Source organism: Rhinatrema bivittatum, chromosome 1 (genome assembly GCF_901001135.1).
Source record: "Rhinatrema bivittatum chromosome 1, aRhiBiv1.1, whole genome shotgun sequence".
Lineage (NCBI taxonomy): Eukaryota > Metazoa > Chordata > Amphibia > Gymnophiona > Rhinatrematidae > Rhinatrema > Rhinatrema bivittatum.
This window is the reverse complement of record NC_042615.1, coordinates 549653018-549671878: the sequence shown is the minus strand read 5'-3', so window position 1 is coordinate 549671878 and position 18861 is coordinate 549653018. Positions and strand designations below refer to the sequence as shown.

The window sequence follows — 18861 nt, the reverse complement described above, 5'->3', positions numbered from 1 at the left end:
CACACCCTAGCAACTCCAACACTCAGATTGATTCTATGGCAACCCCCCCTTCCTTGCATGCTCTCTTGACCTGTCAATCCTCTTGATAGGGACTTACATGCACTCCCATCTTCAGCAGGTGAGTCACCAACACAGCAAGACATTTGGTGAAAACATGTGGGGCTGATGCTAGACCAAAAGGCAGCATGTGATACTGGAGATGACAGTCTTTGCCAATGAATTAGGCATTTCCTGTGACAAGGAAATCTCTCTATGTGGGTGAAAGCATCCTCAATATCAAGTCAGCATAGCCAGTCCCTTTTTGAAGAAAAGATCAGGGTACCCAGGGAAACCATCTCGAACATTTCTCTTTTCAGAAACTTATTCAAGGCCCTTAGGTCTAGGATGGGATGGTGTCATTCTGCTTTATTTCGAATCAGGAAATGCATGAAGTAGAATCCCCATCCTCTTTCCTCTAATGGAACAGGTTTGACAACATTGGTATCCAAGAGGGAGAAGAGCTCCTTTTACAGTAGTTTGTGATACGCAGAGTGACAACCAACTGGGGCCTGGGTTGGGGGGGGGGGGCAGATTTTGCGGAAGACCCAATAGATTTAATTTGTTCCCTTTTCTTATGATTCCGAGAACTCACAGTCTGCAGTTACACTCGTCCAACTGTATATGTAAAAACTCAGCTTGCCTCTGACTGGAAGGTCCTCCAACATGGGCACAGGAGTACAGGCTATGTTCTCCACTATACAGTCAAATCCCCATACCAGGTGTTGGCTGGCTTGCTGTCTGTGGCTTAGAGATCAGCTATTGTCATGGATGGGCATGCGGGACCTGTGGAGCATGAGACTGGGGAAGCAGTGGATAGCAACTCAGTTGGAAAAGTGCCTCCTCTGCCCCATCCTCAGGTAACTCCTAGAAGAGGGAGGGAGGGTCTGGAGTGCAGAGGAGTTGCTAAAGTATTGCAGAGTGCTCACAAATCTGTGGTACTCCTTCACTTTATTTCCAAAGAGATTCTCTTCAGTAAATGGCGTGCCTGCAAGTCTTTCCTGGACCTAAGAGGCCCACAGCCAGTAAAGTTTGTGGGCACCAGTAAATATGTAAATGTTACCTCTCGAGTTATTATTGCTTCTCTAGTTCAATTTTCAGGCTCCCCTTAGAGCCTCCTGCCCTCGAGTTTCTACTGTTGTCCCTCTCCCACCCCTGTTCATTCTATTTTCCACCTACTGTTGAGATGTAAACCGATATGATGTGCATTCTAATGTCGGTATAGAAAAGCTGTTAAATAAATAAATAAATGCTCAGGCAGTAACCTTCAATGCTCTCTCAAAAAACATCTAAGGTTAAGTAGACCATGTTTTTTCACACTCCATTACCTTGTCAACCAGTGACTGAAGGCCATCTTGCTGCTTTTGAGGAAGGTGCTTGGCCACCCTCTGCATCTGCTTCAGCAAGTCCTGCATGTAGCGGCCCATGAAGAGCTAGTAAGAGGCTATGAGGGCATTTAGTATAGCTTCCTAAAACACTTTCCTTCCAAGATTGTCCAGAATCCTAGACTCCTTCCCAGGCGCACCAAGGAATACACCCTAGTATATATATATTTGACCACCACAAATTGGTGTGGTAATCATCTTTTCCCAAATCTAGAAGCCTTCTGAGATAGATTGCATCTGCCTTCTTTACAGGAGCTACAGAGAGGTTTTCAGACATCCTCATTTGTGCTTCCTGAAGGATTTCATGAACTGGACTACCTTAAGAGGCTCCATGAACTGGAGGATGTGCAGTATCTTGCTCCTGGTCTCATCCTCTGTCAAATTAAATGGAATGGCCTCCACAATTCTAACAAAACCGGTGAATAAGAGGTCCTCAGGAGGGGAGGAGAAGGGTTAGACAGGAGATTCATCGATCCCTTCTCTTTAGAAATGAAATTGAATCTAGAGCTATCCCCCCACCCCCGCCTCCCGTGAGTGTTAGACTCTGACCGGTAGGCTGGTGGAGAGGATGCAGACAGTAGCCATTTCCCAGACAAAGCTTCAGAAAGGGTATACTTGTTTATTTGGGCCTAGAAATCAAGAAACTCAAGCATCTTGGGGACATTTCCTTACTCAATGGGCTGGAGATCACCATTGTTGCAGAAGACATCAATTCCAATTCTTCTTTGAGTACCAGTATCAGCACAGACACCAGATCTGGTGCAAGGCTGCTGAGTAGCTGGAGAGATTCAAGCAGCTGCTCTACCTCGGCCTGTGCTGGCCCCGATGCCCTTGATGCTGGAGCACTAAGGCCTCACAATGATTTCTCCAAGTCCTGTTAGATCTTTTTGTCCAACTCCTTCTCAGAGATAACCAATGCCAACACCAATTGGGAGATAGGAGAGGTGGCTGTGTCATCATGGGAACCGGGTGGTGTAGCGGTGGTGGACAACTGGACCCCTGAAAACTGAGGTGGTTCCTGGGCCATCAGCAAGGATGAGCCCTCCTCTCCACAGGACCACTTAAGGAGGTTCTTGGTAGCTGTCGGACTGTCCCCAGCCTTGGCATCGCACACGATAAACATTGTGCTTCTTAGTCTTCACTCAATGCCTGGCATCAGAATTCCTAAATGTCTGTATCGAAGAGGCACAACCCTTTGTCTTCTTCAGACAGAACTGCTAGGTAAAGGGCTGTTTCTTGGGGCCCTACTGATGATAGATATGAAGGGAACTGATTGCTTCTGCAATGCTGATGCATTGTTCTGAACTTGTACAGTTTCATCATCCTTCAGTGTCAATGCCCCCAATGCCAATAGCTCAGACTACCAGTATCTGATGTGCTTCTCCATCAGTTCCAGTTAAAACAGTCATCCCGTCGAGGTCACAGTCGACACCTCTAGACATCATGTGATGCCCCTAGACATAGGATACATTTATCATAAGATCAGTGACAGAAATATTCCTAGTCCACCGAGGGCACCACTGAAACCTGCTAGATATGGCTGACCAGAAAACAAGGGAGGCAAAATTGAACTCGATAATGGCAACAATCGATGCCATCAGACACAGACAGTATCCTGACCTGAACACTAAGACAGAACAAAGAAAATGGCCAAAAAGCTATCCAAAAACTACCGGGAGAGATGGCAGAACAGGACTGCCGTGCCTCACAATGAAAGACCCTGCAATAAAAAACAAATAAGGCCTAGAAGCAGGAAAAGCACAGCTGGAAGCTCTGCAAAAAAGAAGAATGAAGGGGCCCCGTGTGGACACATGATATGTTGGCATACTAGTCAGTGACGCACAGTCAGAGTTCAAGAAACTGATTAAAACTTCCAGGCCAGGCTCCATCAAATGTAGTCACCCACGCTTGAGGACTGCCATCCTGCTTGCTCTCTGAGAAATCAAGAATGTGATCTAGTAAACAAGGGCAGTATAGAGAACATAGAGGTGGTTTTAGGTAGCAGAAAGTGGGAACATCCAACTACATAAGAAAAAGCCTCTTTCCTAATTAGTTAAAAGGCCTGGCAGGATCTTAACAGTTCTGAAAATCTGTATTTTAAAATATGGCTTGGGAAAAATGTTGTTAGAATGATTAGACTTCCACCTTAACCAGTCAATTTTACCTGAGGCAGGAACTTAGGATGCACGTGAAAACCATCTTATTGTGAAAAAACTTAGTCACTAGGGCCTAGTACTCACTAAGGGGCCAATGCAATAAGACGTGCGTTAAAACGGGTGCTGGTATTGAGCACTTGTTTTCCTAACGCATGCACAGCCACCTCTCTGGACACCCAATGCAATATTTAAATGAGCCGATGTGTTAAAAGGGATACACTAGGGAAGAATTGTGCATCCTTAGAGCTCAAATTCATTGAGCGCCCACAATTGCAAGAGGCGTTTAATACCATCGTCCATTTCATCCTGCTTCAGGTTGATTTTGCACAATATACATGAAAACAATAGCAAGGGGTGAAACTGGCCTGGAGCGTGTATATTGTGTGTCCAGAATTTTATTTTAATTTTTTTTTTTTTACATCAAGCCATGCCTTTATTCTTAAACACTGCAATCAGTAGATTTAAGTATTACAATGATACTAAGTAGGAAGAACCACAGAGAACAGTATTTTTAAAAATATCTACTGAACCCTTGACTCACGGATTGAAATAACTCCACCTCTGGGGCTGGAGTTAAATTTGTCACATTAAAAAGTGTGCATTGGGCACCCAGAGATTTTCTGCATGGGGGGTAATACTTAATAGCTTCATCTACATGGAATTTACATGTGATGAGCGCTATCGACTACACGTGTTTTGAATGCTCTAATCTCCTTATTGCATCAGGTGCTAGTCAGTGCGTTTGTAAACCTGTGAGCTAGGCTGGGCACACTTTAATGTATCAGCCCCCGGCTGTGAGCCAAAGTGACTACAACCAAAAGTATAATCCTCCAGGTCAGGTACTTCGGCTTACAAGAGCCCAAAAAGTCTCTCTCCTCCCCTTCTCTGAATTGGCTTCATCAAATTATAACAAAGGGCCACTGCAGAAGCTCTCCCTCCCACCATCGCAATCCAACTCCTCCTGCCCTACCCAGAAACCCCCAAAACCCTTACTGTGGCCGGCACTTCAGAATCATCATCCAGCTCCTGGTGCATCCAACGTTACCTTCAAAGCAACTCTTGACAAGCTGGAGGATTGTTCCAAGATCTTGGCCGCAGTAAGGGGTTTTGGGGTGTTCCAAGTAGGCTTCTGCAGGAGAGTCTTGGTTATAAAGTATATGTGGTCAGTATGAGGGAGGGAGGAGTTTGGCCTCAGGTCCGCACCATGTTATAACTATTTGGGCGAGGGGACACGGGGGTCAGCCACAAATGGTAGACATTTAATTCTCTGAGATTGAGCTGGCAGGCCTGCTTTTTTTTTTTTTTTGTTATTGCTGTTAGAATTGTTATTTAAACAGCTATATTCATTGAATATAATCAGTTAAGGTTAACGTTATCTTGAAACTATGCTTCCAGTTAACTAACTCTGCTGCTGGTAGCATATTGAGTTAGCCAATAACTCAAGACATGGCGAACTCCGCCCTGGAACGCTCTCAAAACATCTCTTGCTGATCTGAATAACAACATTTGGATAAAATTTAGCCAGATAGGTGTCGATATTGCTGAAACCTCAGTATTTTTGTGGATAACTCAAAAGTTATCCACATAAATACCTTTGAATGTCGACCTCATTAACTGCTATTAATAAAGTTTACTTAGGGAATAGCCACTGCTATTAATTGCATCGGATCTTCTGGTGTTTGGGTAATTACCAGGTTCTTGTGGCCTGGTTTGGCCTCTGTTAGAAACAGGATGCTGGACTTGATGGACCCTTGGACTGACCCAGCATGGCATGTTCTTATGTTCTTATATTTACTCCCAAGATAGTTTATAAGTACACTAGCACACACACAGCATTCAATACAAATCTTTGCAAAGCATCTATGACATACATTGATATTATAAGAAACTTTTTATACAGAAGAGAAGCTATGTCAGTGTCTGTAAAACAAAAAATAATTCACCTACTTTTAGTGTTAGAGATTTTATTGATAGCTCTATCATTTGTGGACCAACACCCATCTTTATGCTTTGGAAAAACAAGTCACACGGTTGCAGAACCTGAATAAGAAATACAAGTAAATTTACATTTTCTGACTTTGTAAAGGAGAATTGTGTAGTTCATTCAAAAATCTGTTTCTACCACTAGATAACTACAAAATTAAAATACAAACAAATCTGAAAAAAATTACATACCATATCAAGAACACAAATGCCCCACTATCTGATGAAAGGCACTGTATAACTAAATAACTTTTTTTTTTTAATCAGTAGTGCAAAGAACATTTCCCTTTTGAAAATATTTCAATTTGTTAAAAATATGACATTGTAAAAAAGGCATCAGGTAGCCAGATGCTTCCATCCATTTCAGATTATCTTATATCGGAGTCTCATGTGCAAATGTGAATCACAAAGGGCAAATGGCCATTACTTTGGCATTTCAATAAGCTTTTGCTTTATTATAAGTAAGAATATGCACATACAAATTGCATTCAAAGATTTGCATGTCTGCTGCACTAAAATCAATGAGTTGCAGTAAATCTCCATAGTTTAAGTTGTTGATACTGTGAATTTATTTATTTTTTATAAACTGAATAGAAAGCTGGAAAAATGTAGTGTCACTGGGCAATGAAAAGAAACCAGTTTTTATGACCAGAAAATAAAAATGTGTCTGTAACCATTTGCTATAACAATATGGAAGCTATATATCCTGCAAAGCAGTGCATAAAAGTCATATAAAGAATAATAGGGCATAAAAGCAACTCTGCCCTTGGCATACAGTACTCATCATGACTAAAATTCAATAAGTGTGAGAGGATAGGATTCGGTTTTGTCCCAAAGACCAGAAGTAAGATTCATCCTTACTGCATAATTTCATTTTTGCCATCATCCTTCCCCACTTTGCTACTTTTAATATTATCAGTTTAATATTGAATCTTAATTTATAAGATACTTTGCACAATATGGGAAAAGCAAAGTCTTACAGCTATCTAGCCCAGTCCTCTTGCTGAAGTTGTATGAGATGACCATTTACTTCTGCTTAGATTTGTTTAGATGCATTTCTTGTAAAAACGTCACATATGAACATAACCTTAGAAGACTTAAAATGTGGATACACATTTTTCAATTAATTGAAGGTTTAGACTAGGGGTGGCCAATTCCTGTTCTCAAGAGCCATAAACGGGCCTGGTTTTCAAAATAGCCACAATGAATATGCAGGAGACAGATTTGCATACAATGAAGATAGTGCATGCAAATCTACCTCATGCATATTCATTGCAGATATCCTGAAAACCTGGCCTGTCTGTGGCTCTCGAGGACAACAGTTGGCCACCTCCAGCTTAGACAATATATACATTAGTTATTTAATTTGCAGATAAAAAATTGAAGTAAAAATTCCTATTGTTTAATACTATTATTTGAAAGTATATAGCAGACAGAATTAGGACTGATGAACTCACCGTGGTTATATTTCCTTTTCTTTTTTCTGGAAGAAAGGGGCATGCTTTCACATGTAGATTATTAACAGAAGCTGTCATCTTCTGTGCTTCAGGGCTGTTTTTAATGCAGACTTCACACTGTGTTGTAACAACTAGTGCTGGAGCATCACCTCTTGTTAAATCGGCCACAAACACAATCTCTGGGTTTTTAATCATAACATGCATTTCCATTTTAGAAACAGGAGGTGCAGCAGCTAAAAAATAAAATGTAATTTAAGTTTGCACAATACAATTAAATTATCCCATGACAGCCATCATTCACCCTTTTCCCCTTTCTATATGCTCAACTAATTCATGCTGAATTTATATTCTGCTTTACTGTTACATCTTTTTTCAGACTTCCCTAAATGCCACTTTCTCTAGTGGTAATATTCTCCTTCTCATGGTTTACATAAAAACATAAAAGCATAGAATATTAGGGATGTGCATTTGTGCGTCCATTCATTTCATTCATTTGGACGCATATCGTGTAGCTAATGAACGAACGAATGTACGCACAATGAATGGTGTACACCTAATAGGTGCACTTTAGATCAGTGGTTCTCAACCGGTGTGTCACCACACTTCCTGTTCCCCCGCTGACCCAGCTGCTCCCTCTCCCGAGCAAACTAGGTCCTCCGCCCGGGCTTAAAATGTTGATAGCCGGGCGGATCGCGGCAGGTCAGCTGGAGTCAGCAGCACCAGCATGTTCTCTTCTTCTTACCCCTACCCCCCCCCCCTCCGTGGCCCGGAATCAGAAGTGGTGAGCAGCGGGTGCATGCGCGGGAAGAAGAGACCATGCTAGTGCAGGCAGCATCGGCCCGAAGAAAAGAAGAAAGGTGCAGCCTGAGGAATAAGCTGTGCGGCTCGGAGAAAATCAAAGAATGTCGTCAACCCCTGTGGCTGATGGGACTCCTTTCTCCGCGAGGGCTGAAAATGAAGTAGGTTGCTGCTGCCTTTAGGATTAGAAGTGGAGGAGGTTGCTGCTGCCGCTAGTTCGGGGGAGGGGGGAGAGTGAGTGAATGAGCAAGCATGTGTGTTTGAGATTGCGTGTGTGTGTGTGTGTGTGTGAGAGAGAGCATGTATGTGAATGATTGAAAGCCTGTACATGTGAAAGAGAGTATGTGTGTGATTGAGAGCTGGTTTAGGTGAGGGAGCATGTGAGTATGTGATTGAGAGCCTGTGTGTAAATGAGAGAAAGAGAGAGCATGTTTGTAAGCATGTGAATGAGAGTCTGTGTGTGAGAGAAAAAGACAGCATATGTATGTGTGAATGAAAGCCTGTGTGTGTAAGCCTGAAAAGATAGACAGCATGTGTGTAAATGTGTAATTAAGAGCCTATATAAGTGAGAGAGAAAAAGTACGTGTATATGTGAGTGATTGAGAGCCAGTGTGAGAGAGAGAGGAGAAAGTTGCAAGCAAACCATCCCTCCTCCTACTAATTCAAAATAATCTCAGGGCACCTGGATATCAAATGTTCCCAGGTATGCAGAGCAAAAAATTGTTTGTATCCTTATTATTTTTCATTACTGGGTCTTTGTGTCTGCTATTTTGAAATATGTTATTGGTATCTAGAAATGTTTTATATGAGTTTTTAATTATTGGATATTCCATTCATCCGCTATTTTGAAATAATCTGTTCTTTTTTATTAGTATGGTTTTACTGCTACTGATTTTATATTTCTTGATTTGTTTTATAAGGATGCTAAAATTGAGCATTGAAAAATGTTTGTTGTGGATGGGTTGGGCAGATCTTCTATGCTTCTTATACTTCTAGAAATACAGAAGTTTGTATATTGATTAATAAATATCTTCCTTTAACTGTCAATAGGTCTTTGCTGACCCAGAAGGTAGATACATTTTTCTTGAATGTATTACACACTCAATTTCATCTATCTAGTTTGTGTCTATGGTCCCAATATAAATTAAGCAGAGTTCTACAAGACCCTCACTGATATAATCATTGGATTTAATATATCTAGGCTTTTCTTCGGTGGAGACTGAAATACATGTTTGAACTCCCTAGTTCATAAGTCCTATATTTACAAAGAAACTGAGGATTCTGCAATGAGTAATAAAGACTTGATCATCATGTTCAATCTGGCTGATACACTTTTTACTCTCCAAGACACAGAACTTACAGCAGAATTTATTTTCTAGGCTCTCCAAATTTGGTCTCATTGGTATGTAATACCAACATTTTACTGTAAAAAAATACTGCCTATAAACTAAAAGTTATGGTGCCAATAAATTTAATATCATAAGAGAACTCCTAATTGTGTGAGCACATTTGCGTTGCAGATTTCACACACTAGTTCAATCAAAAGTTCTTTTTGCATATAATTTTTTTTTTTAATGACTATCATAATGTCCTCAAAGACGCTCTAATCTATTCCAAAACATTTTTATTGCAAGTACAAAACCATTTGCTTACCTTATGAAGGCATTGTCAATATTTAATGCCAATATTCAACATCGTAGAACCCACCACAGACCAGTGTTTTGTTGTAAAAGACACATCTGCCTCAGGGCTATTTGTTACAATAGGATTTCACGACCAGAATGCTAATGCAGTTTTCATGATGATCTTCACTAATTGGCATTATATGTGTGTGTGTGTGGGTTTGTTGCTATCAGGATGCTAGGGGATCTTGCCTGTGGAGGGGGCTGGGGAGCAGGTGGGTCTTGTTGGGGGTCCAGGGGCACTATGCTATCAGGAGGGCTGGGGTGGGTGGGTCTTTTTGTCGGAAGGGATCAGGGTCAGGGGACCTTGCCTTTGTAGAGGCAAGGGGGGCGAAGGGAGGGGGGACTTTACTATCAAGGGGGGACCGGGTGGGTGGATCAGAGGTGGATGGGTATTGTTTGGGGGGGGGGGAGGCGCATTTTGCCTTCAGGGGGGCTGCCTTCATATGCATAATTTTAAAACATTTTTCTACTTTTAGGGAGTCTGCACTACCTTGACTGGCGGCCCCAGGTTGAAACAGGTGTCAGCACTAACCCCCACTCAACCTCCCCATTTGGCCACTTTTTTGGGGGGCTAGTGGCCTTTTAAGAAGATGGCGGTCCCGTGAGGTTGGGGCCACCATTGCATTCAAGGCCTACTTGCTAAGTTCTTTTGTATCACAGTGTTAGGCCACAACACAAAAGAAAGCGCCATAAAGCCACAATGCTTTTTCGAGGGAGGGACCCCACTATCACAGCGATATCACCCCTTGATAGTGGGATCCCCTCTTGTGAAAAACATAGCCGCTTGATGAATCTCAAAATCTTCTGAAGACGATTCTCAATACTGTATGCATCGCCAAAAGGATTAAGTTCAGTAGGTATTACCCCTAGCCAAGCTGAAAAGATTTTTCCTCTATTTCACTGCTTGAGATTCAAGCTGCAGTGAAAGCCCTTTCAAGTGGAAATGTCCTAGTGCAAATGGTTGTTATATTGATCTTCTAAAAAAAAAAAAAAAAATCTGGCACCTCCCTCCCCCTTTTTTTTTTTTTTCAAATAGACGTGTTCAATTCATTGAATAGCTCAGGGGCATCATCAGCGGTTTTAGTCAATGATTCAATATCTCTAATTTTTTTTTTTTAATAAAGGTTGGGGGCGGGATGTTCATGACTAAGTTCATATTGTCCAATTTAATTAATTTTGATATTAAGGTATTGGCCAAAGTCTTGCAATTAAGACTGGAGGAAGTTATGCTCTGCTTGATCCATCTGGATCAAACAAGTTTTATGAAAGGATGGGTTTCTATTAACAATACCAGAAGATTTTTTAATGTACTGTTACATATTATTGTAAACCACCTGGATTATCTTTTACAGGAGGTACATTAAATTAAAATAAATAAATACTGCTACATTCATCTTAAAAAAAAAAAAAAAAAAGTATTACAGGGTTAATAGCATTCTCAGATGTATGTAAAAGCTCTTGATAGCATATGCTGCACCTTCTTGTTTGAGGTATTAGCCAGGTTTGGCATAGCTACACAATTTATAATGTGGATCACAGATATGTATAAAATACCTAGGTTGGTTTCTCTTAAGATCTGGATCGATAATGATAAAGATTCCATCTGGTACCCCTTAGAAAACAGGCAGACAAGGTTGAGTTGATATTGTTCTTGCCTGCATTTTCCTGTTCATGCAGATTGGCATGCAGAAACAGCATCAAGCTAGCTCATACTCTTCAGATTTGGTATCAAGTGAGTTAATTCATGTGTTCTTCAGGGGAGCTGCTACATCTTTATCTGCAAAGACTCCTTGAATTTTGGGATGTACCTTTGTGCCAGAGATAAAAGGAATGATGGGCCAGAGATCTTATTTTTGCTTTCCAATTAAGGGGTGGGGGGGGGGGGAGGTGGTCTTAAATCATTCCAATCTCTCCGGCAGGAGTTTGACATCGACCTGAAGTCTTCCTGTATTTACTTTCAGCTGAGGCAGATTCTTTAGGCTGTAACAAATATCCATGGGCTACTATGAGAGTTGAATGGAATAGAGAACTATCTAAGTGATACAGATGCAGTAGCTTTTGAGTAACTGAGAAATAAGAGCCTCAAATACAGCAATATTGTATTTACTGTTTATCTTGGTACAGTTGTATGGTTTTTACTGTTTGTGTGTTTTAAGATTTTATGAATGTTTCTTGCGTTGCTTACTGCATTCTGTGTAAGCAATTAATACATTTTAATAAAAGAGAAAGCTGCAATGACAAGGGGCATGTTAGTAATGTATCAAGGTATTAAGTAGGATACATTTGGTATTGACATCCTAAAATAATTAATAGATAATTGGAACAATGATTTGAATACTTCCTTTACTGAAGTCAAATGGAAAGATAGATTTTTTAAAAAATAGGATACACCACTGGGAATATTTTAGAAAAATAATAGTATGTTTTGTGTATGTTCATCATTAGTTCAACTCTTTTAGCACAAACAGAAACTCGATCAATTGATCATCTAAGTTTTCCTTTTTTCTATATTTACGATGACCAATGTTAACCACTATGTTATCTAGATTAATGTATATAGACTATATTTACATGTTGAAAAGTTAAAATAAAGAGTCATAATAAATAGATGCAATCTGTAGCATATTTTTTAACTTGAAAGTTCCAAGTTGTCTGAAATTATAAGCCAACAGTTTGCTAAAAACATCTACTTCCCACTACAAGGAAGCTGCCTCCTCCCATGAATTAAATTTTCAGGAATTTCTCATGACGAACTGTATCAAATGCCTACTGAAAATGTACATACACTAGTCTGCGAAACAATGCGACAAGGCAATAGCAAAAGCCAGAAGAATGCTGGGATGCATAGAGAGAGGAATATCGAGTAAGAAAAGGGAAGTGATTATCCCCTTGTACAGATCCTTGGCGAGGCCACACCTGGAGTACTGTGTTCAGTTCTGGAGACCGTATCTACAAAGAGACAAGGACAAGATGGAAGCGGTACAGAGAAGGGCGACCAGGAAGGTGGAGGGTCTTCATAGGATGACATACGAGGAGAGATTGAAGAATCTAAATATGTACTCCCTGGAGGAAAGGAGGAGCAGGGGTGATATGATTCAGACTTTCAGATACTTGAAAAACTTTAATGATCCAAAGACAACGACAAACCTTTTCCGTCAGAAAAAAATCAGCAGAACCAGAGGTCACGAGCTGAGGCTCCAGGGAGGAAGACTAAGAACCAATGTCAGGAAGTATTTCTTCACGGAAAGGGTGGTGGATGCCTGGAATGCCCTTCCGGAGGAAGTGGTGAAGTCTAAAACTGTGAACGACTTCAAAGGGGCGTGGGATAAACACTGTGGATCCATCAAGTCTAGAGGGCGTGAATAAAGTGGAGGCATTCAAACACTGCACGGAGCGGCAGCCACAGCGGCATTCAAACACTGCACGGAGCGGCAGTAGCCACAGCGGCATTCAAACACTGCACAGAGCGGCAGTAGCCACAGAGGCATTCAAACACTGCATGGAGAGGCAGTAGCCACAGTGGCATTCACAGAGCGGGATGCCAGTGGCCAGTAGTTGGTGTTCCACCTTCACGGAGTGGAAGGATGGAGGGCTATTTCCCAAAAAAATAAATAAACAAAACAAAAAAATAAAAACAGGGGTGGGTAAGAGTATGGGGCAAGGGGGTGGCCTGCTTGTTACAGCGGTTGCTACCCCCAATTGAGCTGGATGTCACTTGGATGCAGATTCAGAGCTGCTCTCTAAATTGGGTGGAGGGGAATTAGGGCTGGAGGGTACTGGAAGCCAATAGTAACAGGTGGGAGAGAGAAAAAGGGAAAAAAAATGGATAAAGTGCGTAGCTTGCTGGGCAGACTTGATGGGCCGTTTGGTCTTCTTCTGCCGTCATTTCTATGTTTCTAGAGGCACAATATTTACATAGCCCAAGTAGTTTTATGAGGGCACTTTTCACACACATACTTTAGGAAGATTTTCAAAGGGAAATAACCCATGTTTCCTTTTGAAAATTATCAATCACAAAGTACACATGCTGAAAGATTCCATGCACTTTGCACTTGCAATTTGTGTATGTGGCTAAGTAGGGGCGAAATAGTGCACATACAGATGCAAATTACTATTGTTCTCCCTCCAACCTAATCATTCCCATAGGAACACCTCTTTAATACAGATAAAAGTGTGCATGTTATGGAAGCCATGCACACTTTTAGCTGAACTTGAGTGGCAATTTTCATTCAAGTCATTTAATCAGGATAAAATGCCTTTGAAAATTATCCTCTATACCAGCTGGCTCACCCTCATTCACATACTTATTTACAGCTTCAAAAAATTCTAATAGATTAATAAGGCATGACTTTCCTTTGCTAAATCCATAGAGGCTCTTCTCAATTCAGTCATGTTTGTCTATCACTCATTCACAATTTTGTCCAGCACAGACATCAGATTCACTGGTCTGTAGTTTCCTGGGTCACTCCTGGAGTTCTTTTTATAGATTGTCATTACATTGGCCACCCTCTAGTTCTCCAAAACAGCAGCAGATTTTAATATGTTACACATTACCAGCAGGAGGGTCTGCAATTTTTATTTGAGCTCCTTCTGAAATTCTGTCAATTTGTGTCAATTTCTGTCAATTTGTTCACAATGATTTGCCTCAGTTCCCCTGAATCAGTACCTATACAGAATGATTCCAGTGTGAGTATCTCCCCAACATCCTCTGACATGAACACTATAGCTAAACATTTATTTAGTTTTTCTACTATGGTCTTATCTTCCATGAAAGCCTCCTTTACCTATTGGTAATCTAATGGTTCAACTTTTGCTTTGGATGTCCTTAAAGTTTTTATTATTTGTGTTGTCTCTCTGGCAGGTTTCTCTTCAAATTCTTTTGGCCTATCTATTTAAAGTTTATTAATGCTAATACCCTTTCCTATTTTCCTCTTAGGAGTTGCTTTCCATTTTTTAAAGATGTTTTTTGGCTTTAACAGACTCTTTCACAGCACCATAAGGTCATATGCTGATTGGTCTTTTGACCTTTTTCAGACTGTGGAATACACTTTATCTGGACTTCCAAGATGGTATTTTTAAACAATTAATCCACAGAAGCTAAAGATCCTCACTCACGAATTTACTCAATACAAAAAAAGGAGGATATATAATGTTCTCTTTTATAATTATTAAGATAACAATTCAAAAGCCTTATCAACTATTTATATAGGAACAAATACCATCAGTAGTAGTGCAAATGGACTATAATCCATCGCCTCTCGCCACGCAATGGGCCCCAGGCGAATTCAGCGTTTATTCAAGCACTTAGTGTACAATCATTTGGTATTGTTCCTTTATTTATTCCACAACATTTAATATCTATCTACTAAAAATATTTTTTATTTTTTAGTATTCAAATTTTAATTTTATCCCAAAAACCCAAAAAAACTTATTTGTTTGTGTGTTTCTAAAATCTAGAATAATTATTTCTAAAATTATTTCTAAAATCTAGAATAATTATTCTAGATTTTAGAAACACACAAACAAATAAGTTTTTTTGGGTTTTTGGGATAAAATTAAAATTTGAATACTAAAAAATAAAAAATATTTTTAGTAGATAGATATTAAATGTTGTGGAATAAATAAAGGAACAATACCAAATGATTGTACACTAAGTGCTTGAATAAACCCTCCATTTTTAAACAATTCCCATGCAGACTTAACCTTACATTTGCTCCTTTTAGTTTCATTTTAATATCATCATTCATTTTCTACCCTGTGATTAAGTGAAACTTGATTGCATTATGATTACTATTGCCAAGGTGGCTTCAACACTAATAGCCCTAGTACTAGGGCTTAATGTTCCTTCTTCTCAATTAAAGGATCAGCTACTCCATATGAAGCAGTCATTTATGTCACTAGAGATGTTACCTCCCTAACATGTCTTGATAAGACATTCATCCAATCCATAGTGGGGTAATTGAGATCTTTGAATTTTGAGTTTCTAATTTTAGTAGCCTATCCAATCTCTGTTTGGATAATGAAGTCCGTTCTAAACCATCAAACTAAACCTGCTGCTTATTGAAATGCCCTGCTTCCCCTTCCATGGTGTTTACAAAGGTTTCAGAGACTCAGTAGACTGTTGTCTGGAATATGAGGGAACTCTGCTATTCCAGGGACTTATCACGACCTCCATGAGCAAGAGTTTGCACCTGTAAATGCATGTAATATCTTTAATATATTTCTCCCTCTCTAAACCTGTGTCCAAAAATATTAAATAATATATAATTTTAAATGTTTAGACAGCAGATCAAAATGGTGGAGTGGTTTGCATTTTACTGTTCAAGAGTGTCACCCTGAAAAAGCCTCTAATTTGCCAACTTAGTTCTAAGTTTTCCACCTCTTAGTGCAATACTTTTGATTAGACAAAAGAAATATTGCTATTGAGCATTTATATATACTATGAAAGCATTCATCTTAGACAAACTTGCAAGTAATTATTGCTGCCTAACAAACATCTGAAATATTAACTGACCTTGCTCCTTTGTGGTTGCTGCTGTTTGTCTGTTCCTTAGAGCAGCAGAGCTTTGCTGATTTGCTTTCAGAAATATATCTGCAACAGTAAGTAGAAATTCCATGCTGGCACACAGATAGATATCTTGAACAGTGGTATCAAGCACAGTGCCATCTCTTCCTTGCTTGTAGTTAACCACCACCATGAAATTTTTTTCAAATTCTTGTTTCATTTCCAACATTCTGCAGCAACAACAAAATTTCTATTAAAAAATGAAAATAAATGAATTCTGAACAAATTTCACAGGGAATGTTAAAATTCAATCATTCAAATGGCACATTTCCACCCCAACTACTCATACTTTATGTTGCACTATACTGTTCAATAATCTTTCTGCCCATGCAAAATCATTCAATTTCCTCTGAAAAAGTACAGTGGCTGTATATATTAAAAAAGGTGCTGTGATCCCAGTTGCTAGCACAGCTTACAGTAAAGCAAGGTGTCTCCTAACAAAATACTACCATACATCACACACTACGATCATTGCGCAACCTTGGACCCACGCCATAAAAATTTCAGGTTCCAATCAGTTGCATTAGATTTTTAGCTTTTTGTTATACACAAATATTTTGCTGCAGGCAGGTTTTTCTACAAGTGACATAAAACATTCAATGCAGTCTATGTTTAACAAGAAAGTGTTGCTAAGGAATGCCATAAATCAAAAACAGGAAAAAAAGGTAATTGAGGATAACTTACTTTACCTAAAGTTGAGAATTTACAAACACAGCAATGTTTTCTAATTTATCACCGAACTTCTCTTAAAATTAATTAATTAGTTAGTTAAGGCTAGAACTGTTGTTGAAGCAGCACTATCAGTCTCTGGAGGGATGGTGGAGTTAAATATGTTTTACAGCCTTTGCAGGGACAAAAAGCATCATTTGAAGTTGCTCTTTAAAGATCAGCATCACATTTTCTTGGGTACCATTTCATTTGATTCCAGTATCATAATACTATGTTCTCGTCTCCAAAGAATATTAGTACAAGAAATAATTAGAATAAAAGAAAACATATACAAGTTATATTTCATATCCAGCAGGTTAACAGTGGCCAGGAACTGCTCACAAGACCAAGGGGACCTAAGGCAGCTAGAGGTTTGGACAGTGGCCTCACTGGTTGTATTGACTGCATGGACTGCTGTACTGCTTGGAAGTGAGATGGAGGTAGCAGCTGATGAGTGTTGGATTAGATGTGGAAAACTGTATACTCAAATTGTTGAAATGGTGGAGATTCAAAATTAGAAGACAACAAAATGGAACTAGGATAAAGAGCAATACCCTATGGGCCGGATTTTCAAAAGGTTACGTGCGCTGGGCCTATTTTAAAAAGGCCCGATGACGCGCGTAAGTCCCGGGGCTTTACTAAAGGGGCGGGCCAGGGGCCTCCGACACAAAGGCCATTGCCGCTGTCGAAGGATTGCATGCTGGCAGGCGCAAAAGGTAAGAAAAAAATTTGGGGGGGGGGGGAGTTAGAGTAGGGCTGGGGGGAAAGGTTAGGGGAAGGGGTGGGAAGGTCAGGTTAGGGGGAAGGGAACGAGGGAAGGCAGCGCGGCTTGGCGCACGCAAGTTGCACAATTGTGCATCCCCTTGAGCGTGCCGACCCCTGATTTTATAACTTGCGCACGCAAGTTATAAAATCAGGCATACATGTGCGCGTGCTCCTTTTAAAATCTACCCCTATAAGTGTTCAAATTTCTTTGGTTGACAACTGTAATAGCTAGCAATGTAAAATAGAATAACTGGGAAGAGTGGCTGGGCCAGGTAGCCTTTTTCAGCCATCATTTACCATACTACAATATTAATAGAAATGGCAGGGAAATTATAATACTGAGCTTAAACATGAGATGGGAAGTGGAAGAAATGGAGAAATTACTTACCTGAGAATTTTGATTTCCATAGTGTAGACAGATGGACTCAGGACCAGTGGGTTTATGCTCGCTTGCCAGCAGATGGAAACGGAGCAAGCTGACATCACAGTATATATAACACTGCAGTGACCGCAGCCTGCCAGTGTTCTCTTCAAAAGCAAATGTGGACAGACTAGCAAAAAAGTTGACTAAAAACTTGATAAAAACATATCTAGAACTGTATTCAACCAACCATAAACAATGAACTCGCATAAGATTCTAGGTACCCCAAAGCTAGGGACTGGATGTACACTTACCAGTAATCCTTTGGGACCCAGAGTCCCACAGGAGGACTACTGACACACTCATGTGGCAGCCGAGAGCGGGGAAACTGAGTCTATCTGTCTACACTAAGGAGAACGAAATTTCTCCATTTACTAATGTGTACACAGATGGACTCAGGATCAGTGGGATGTACCAAAGCTACAAAGAGTGGGAGGCTGCCCATGGTCCAGTCAACATCTCACATGCAATGGCTGCTTCCTCCCGGGCATGCACATCCAGACGATAAAACCTGGAAAAAGTGTGTAAGGAGGACCACGTCGCATCTTGACAGATATCAACGGGAGACAACAGACTAACCTCCACCCATGACACTGCCTGAGTCCTAGTGGAATGAGCCCTAAACTGAGTAGACAATTGTTTTCCAGCATCAATATACGTGGCCGTGATCACTTCCTTAATCCAACGATCTATGGTAGCCTGTGAAGCCAGAGGGCCCTGCTTACTTCCACCATGGAGAACAGGCGATCAGTCTTTCGAAAAGACTCAGTGACCTCCAGCTATCGCACGACAAGATGCTCAACATCCAAGGAGCGCAAAAGGCGAAACTCCTCTGCATCCCTAAACTTATCCAGGGATGGCAAGGAGAAGGACTGATTCAAATGAAAGTGTGAGACTACCCT

General features: G+C 40.4%; 1 protein-coding gene across 3 annotated transcripts in view; it reads right to left on the bottom strand.

The window, feature by feature from the left end:
* VPS13A (vacuolar protein sorting 13 homolog A) overlaps positions 1–18861 on the bottom strand; it is a 745426-nt gene that overhangs the window by 318854 nt on the left and 407711 nt on the right. For all 3 annotated transcript variants that reach the window (XM_029616432.1, XM_029616443.1, XM_029616452.1), the window contains exons 38-40: positions 16015–16235; positions 7018–7250; positions 5525–5617 (exon numbers count right to left, since the gene is read on the bottom strand). In XM_029616432.1, the coding sequence (XP_029472292.1) occupies positions 5525–5617; positions 7018–7250; positions 16015–16235 (547 nt within the window). The remainder of the gene's footprint in view (positions 1–5524; positions 5618–7017; positions 7251–16014; positions 16236–18861) is intronic.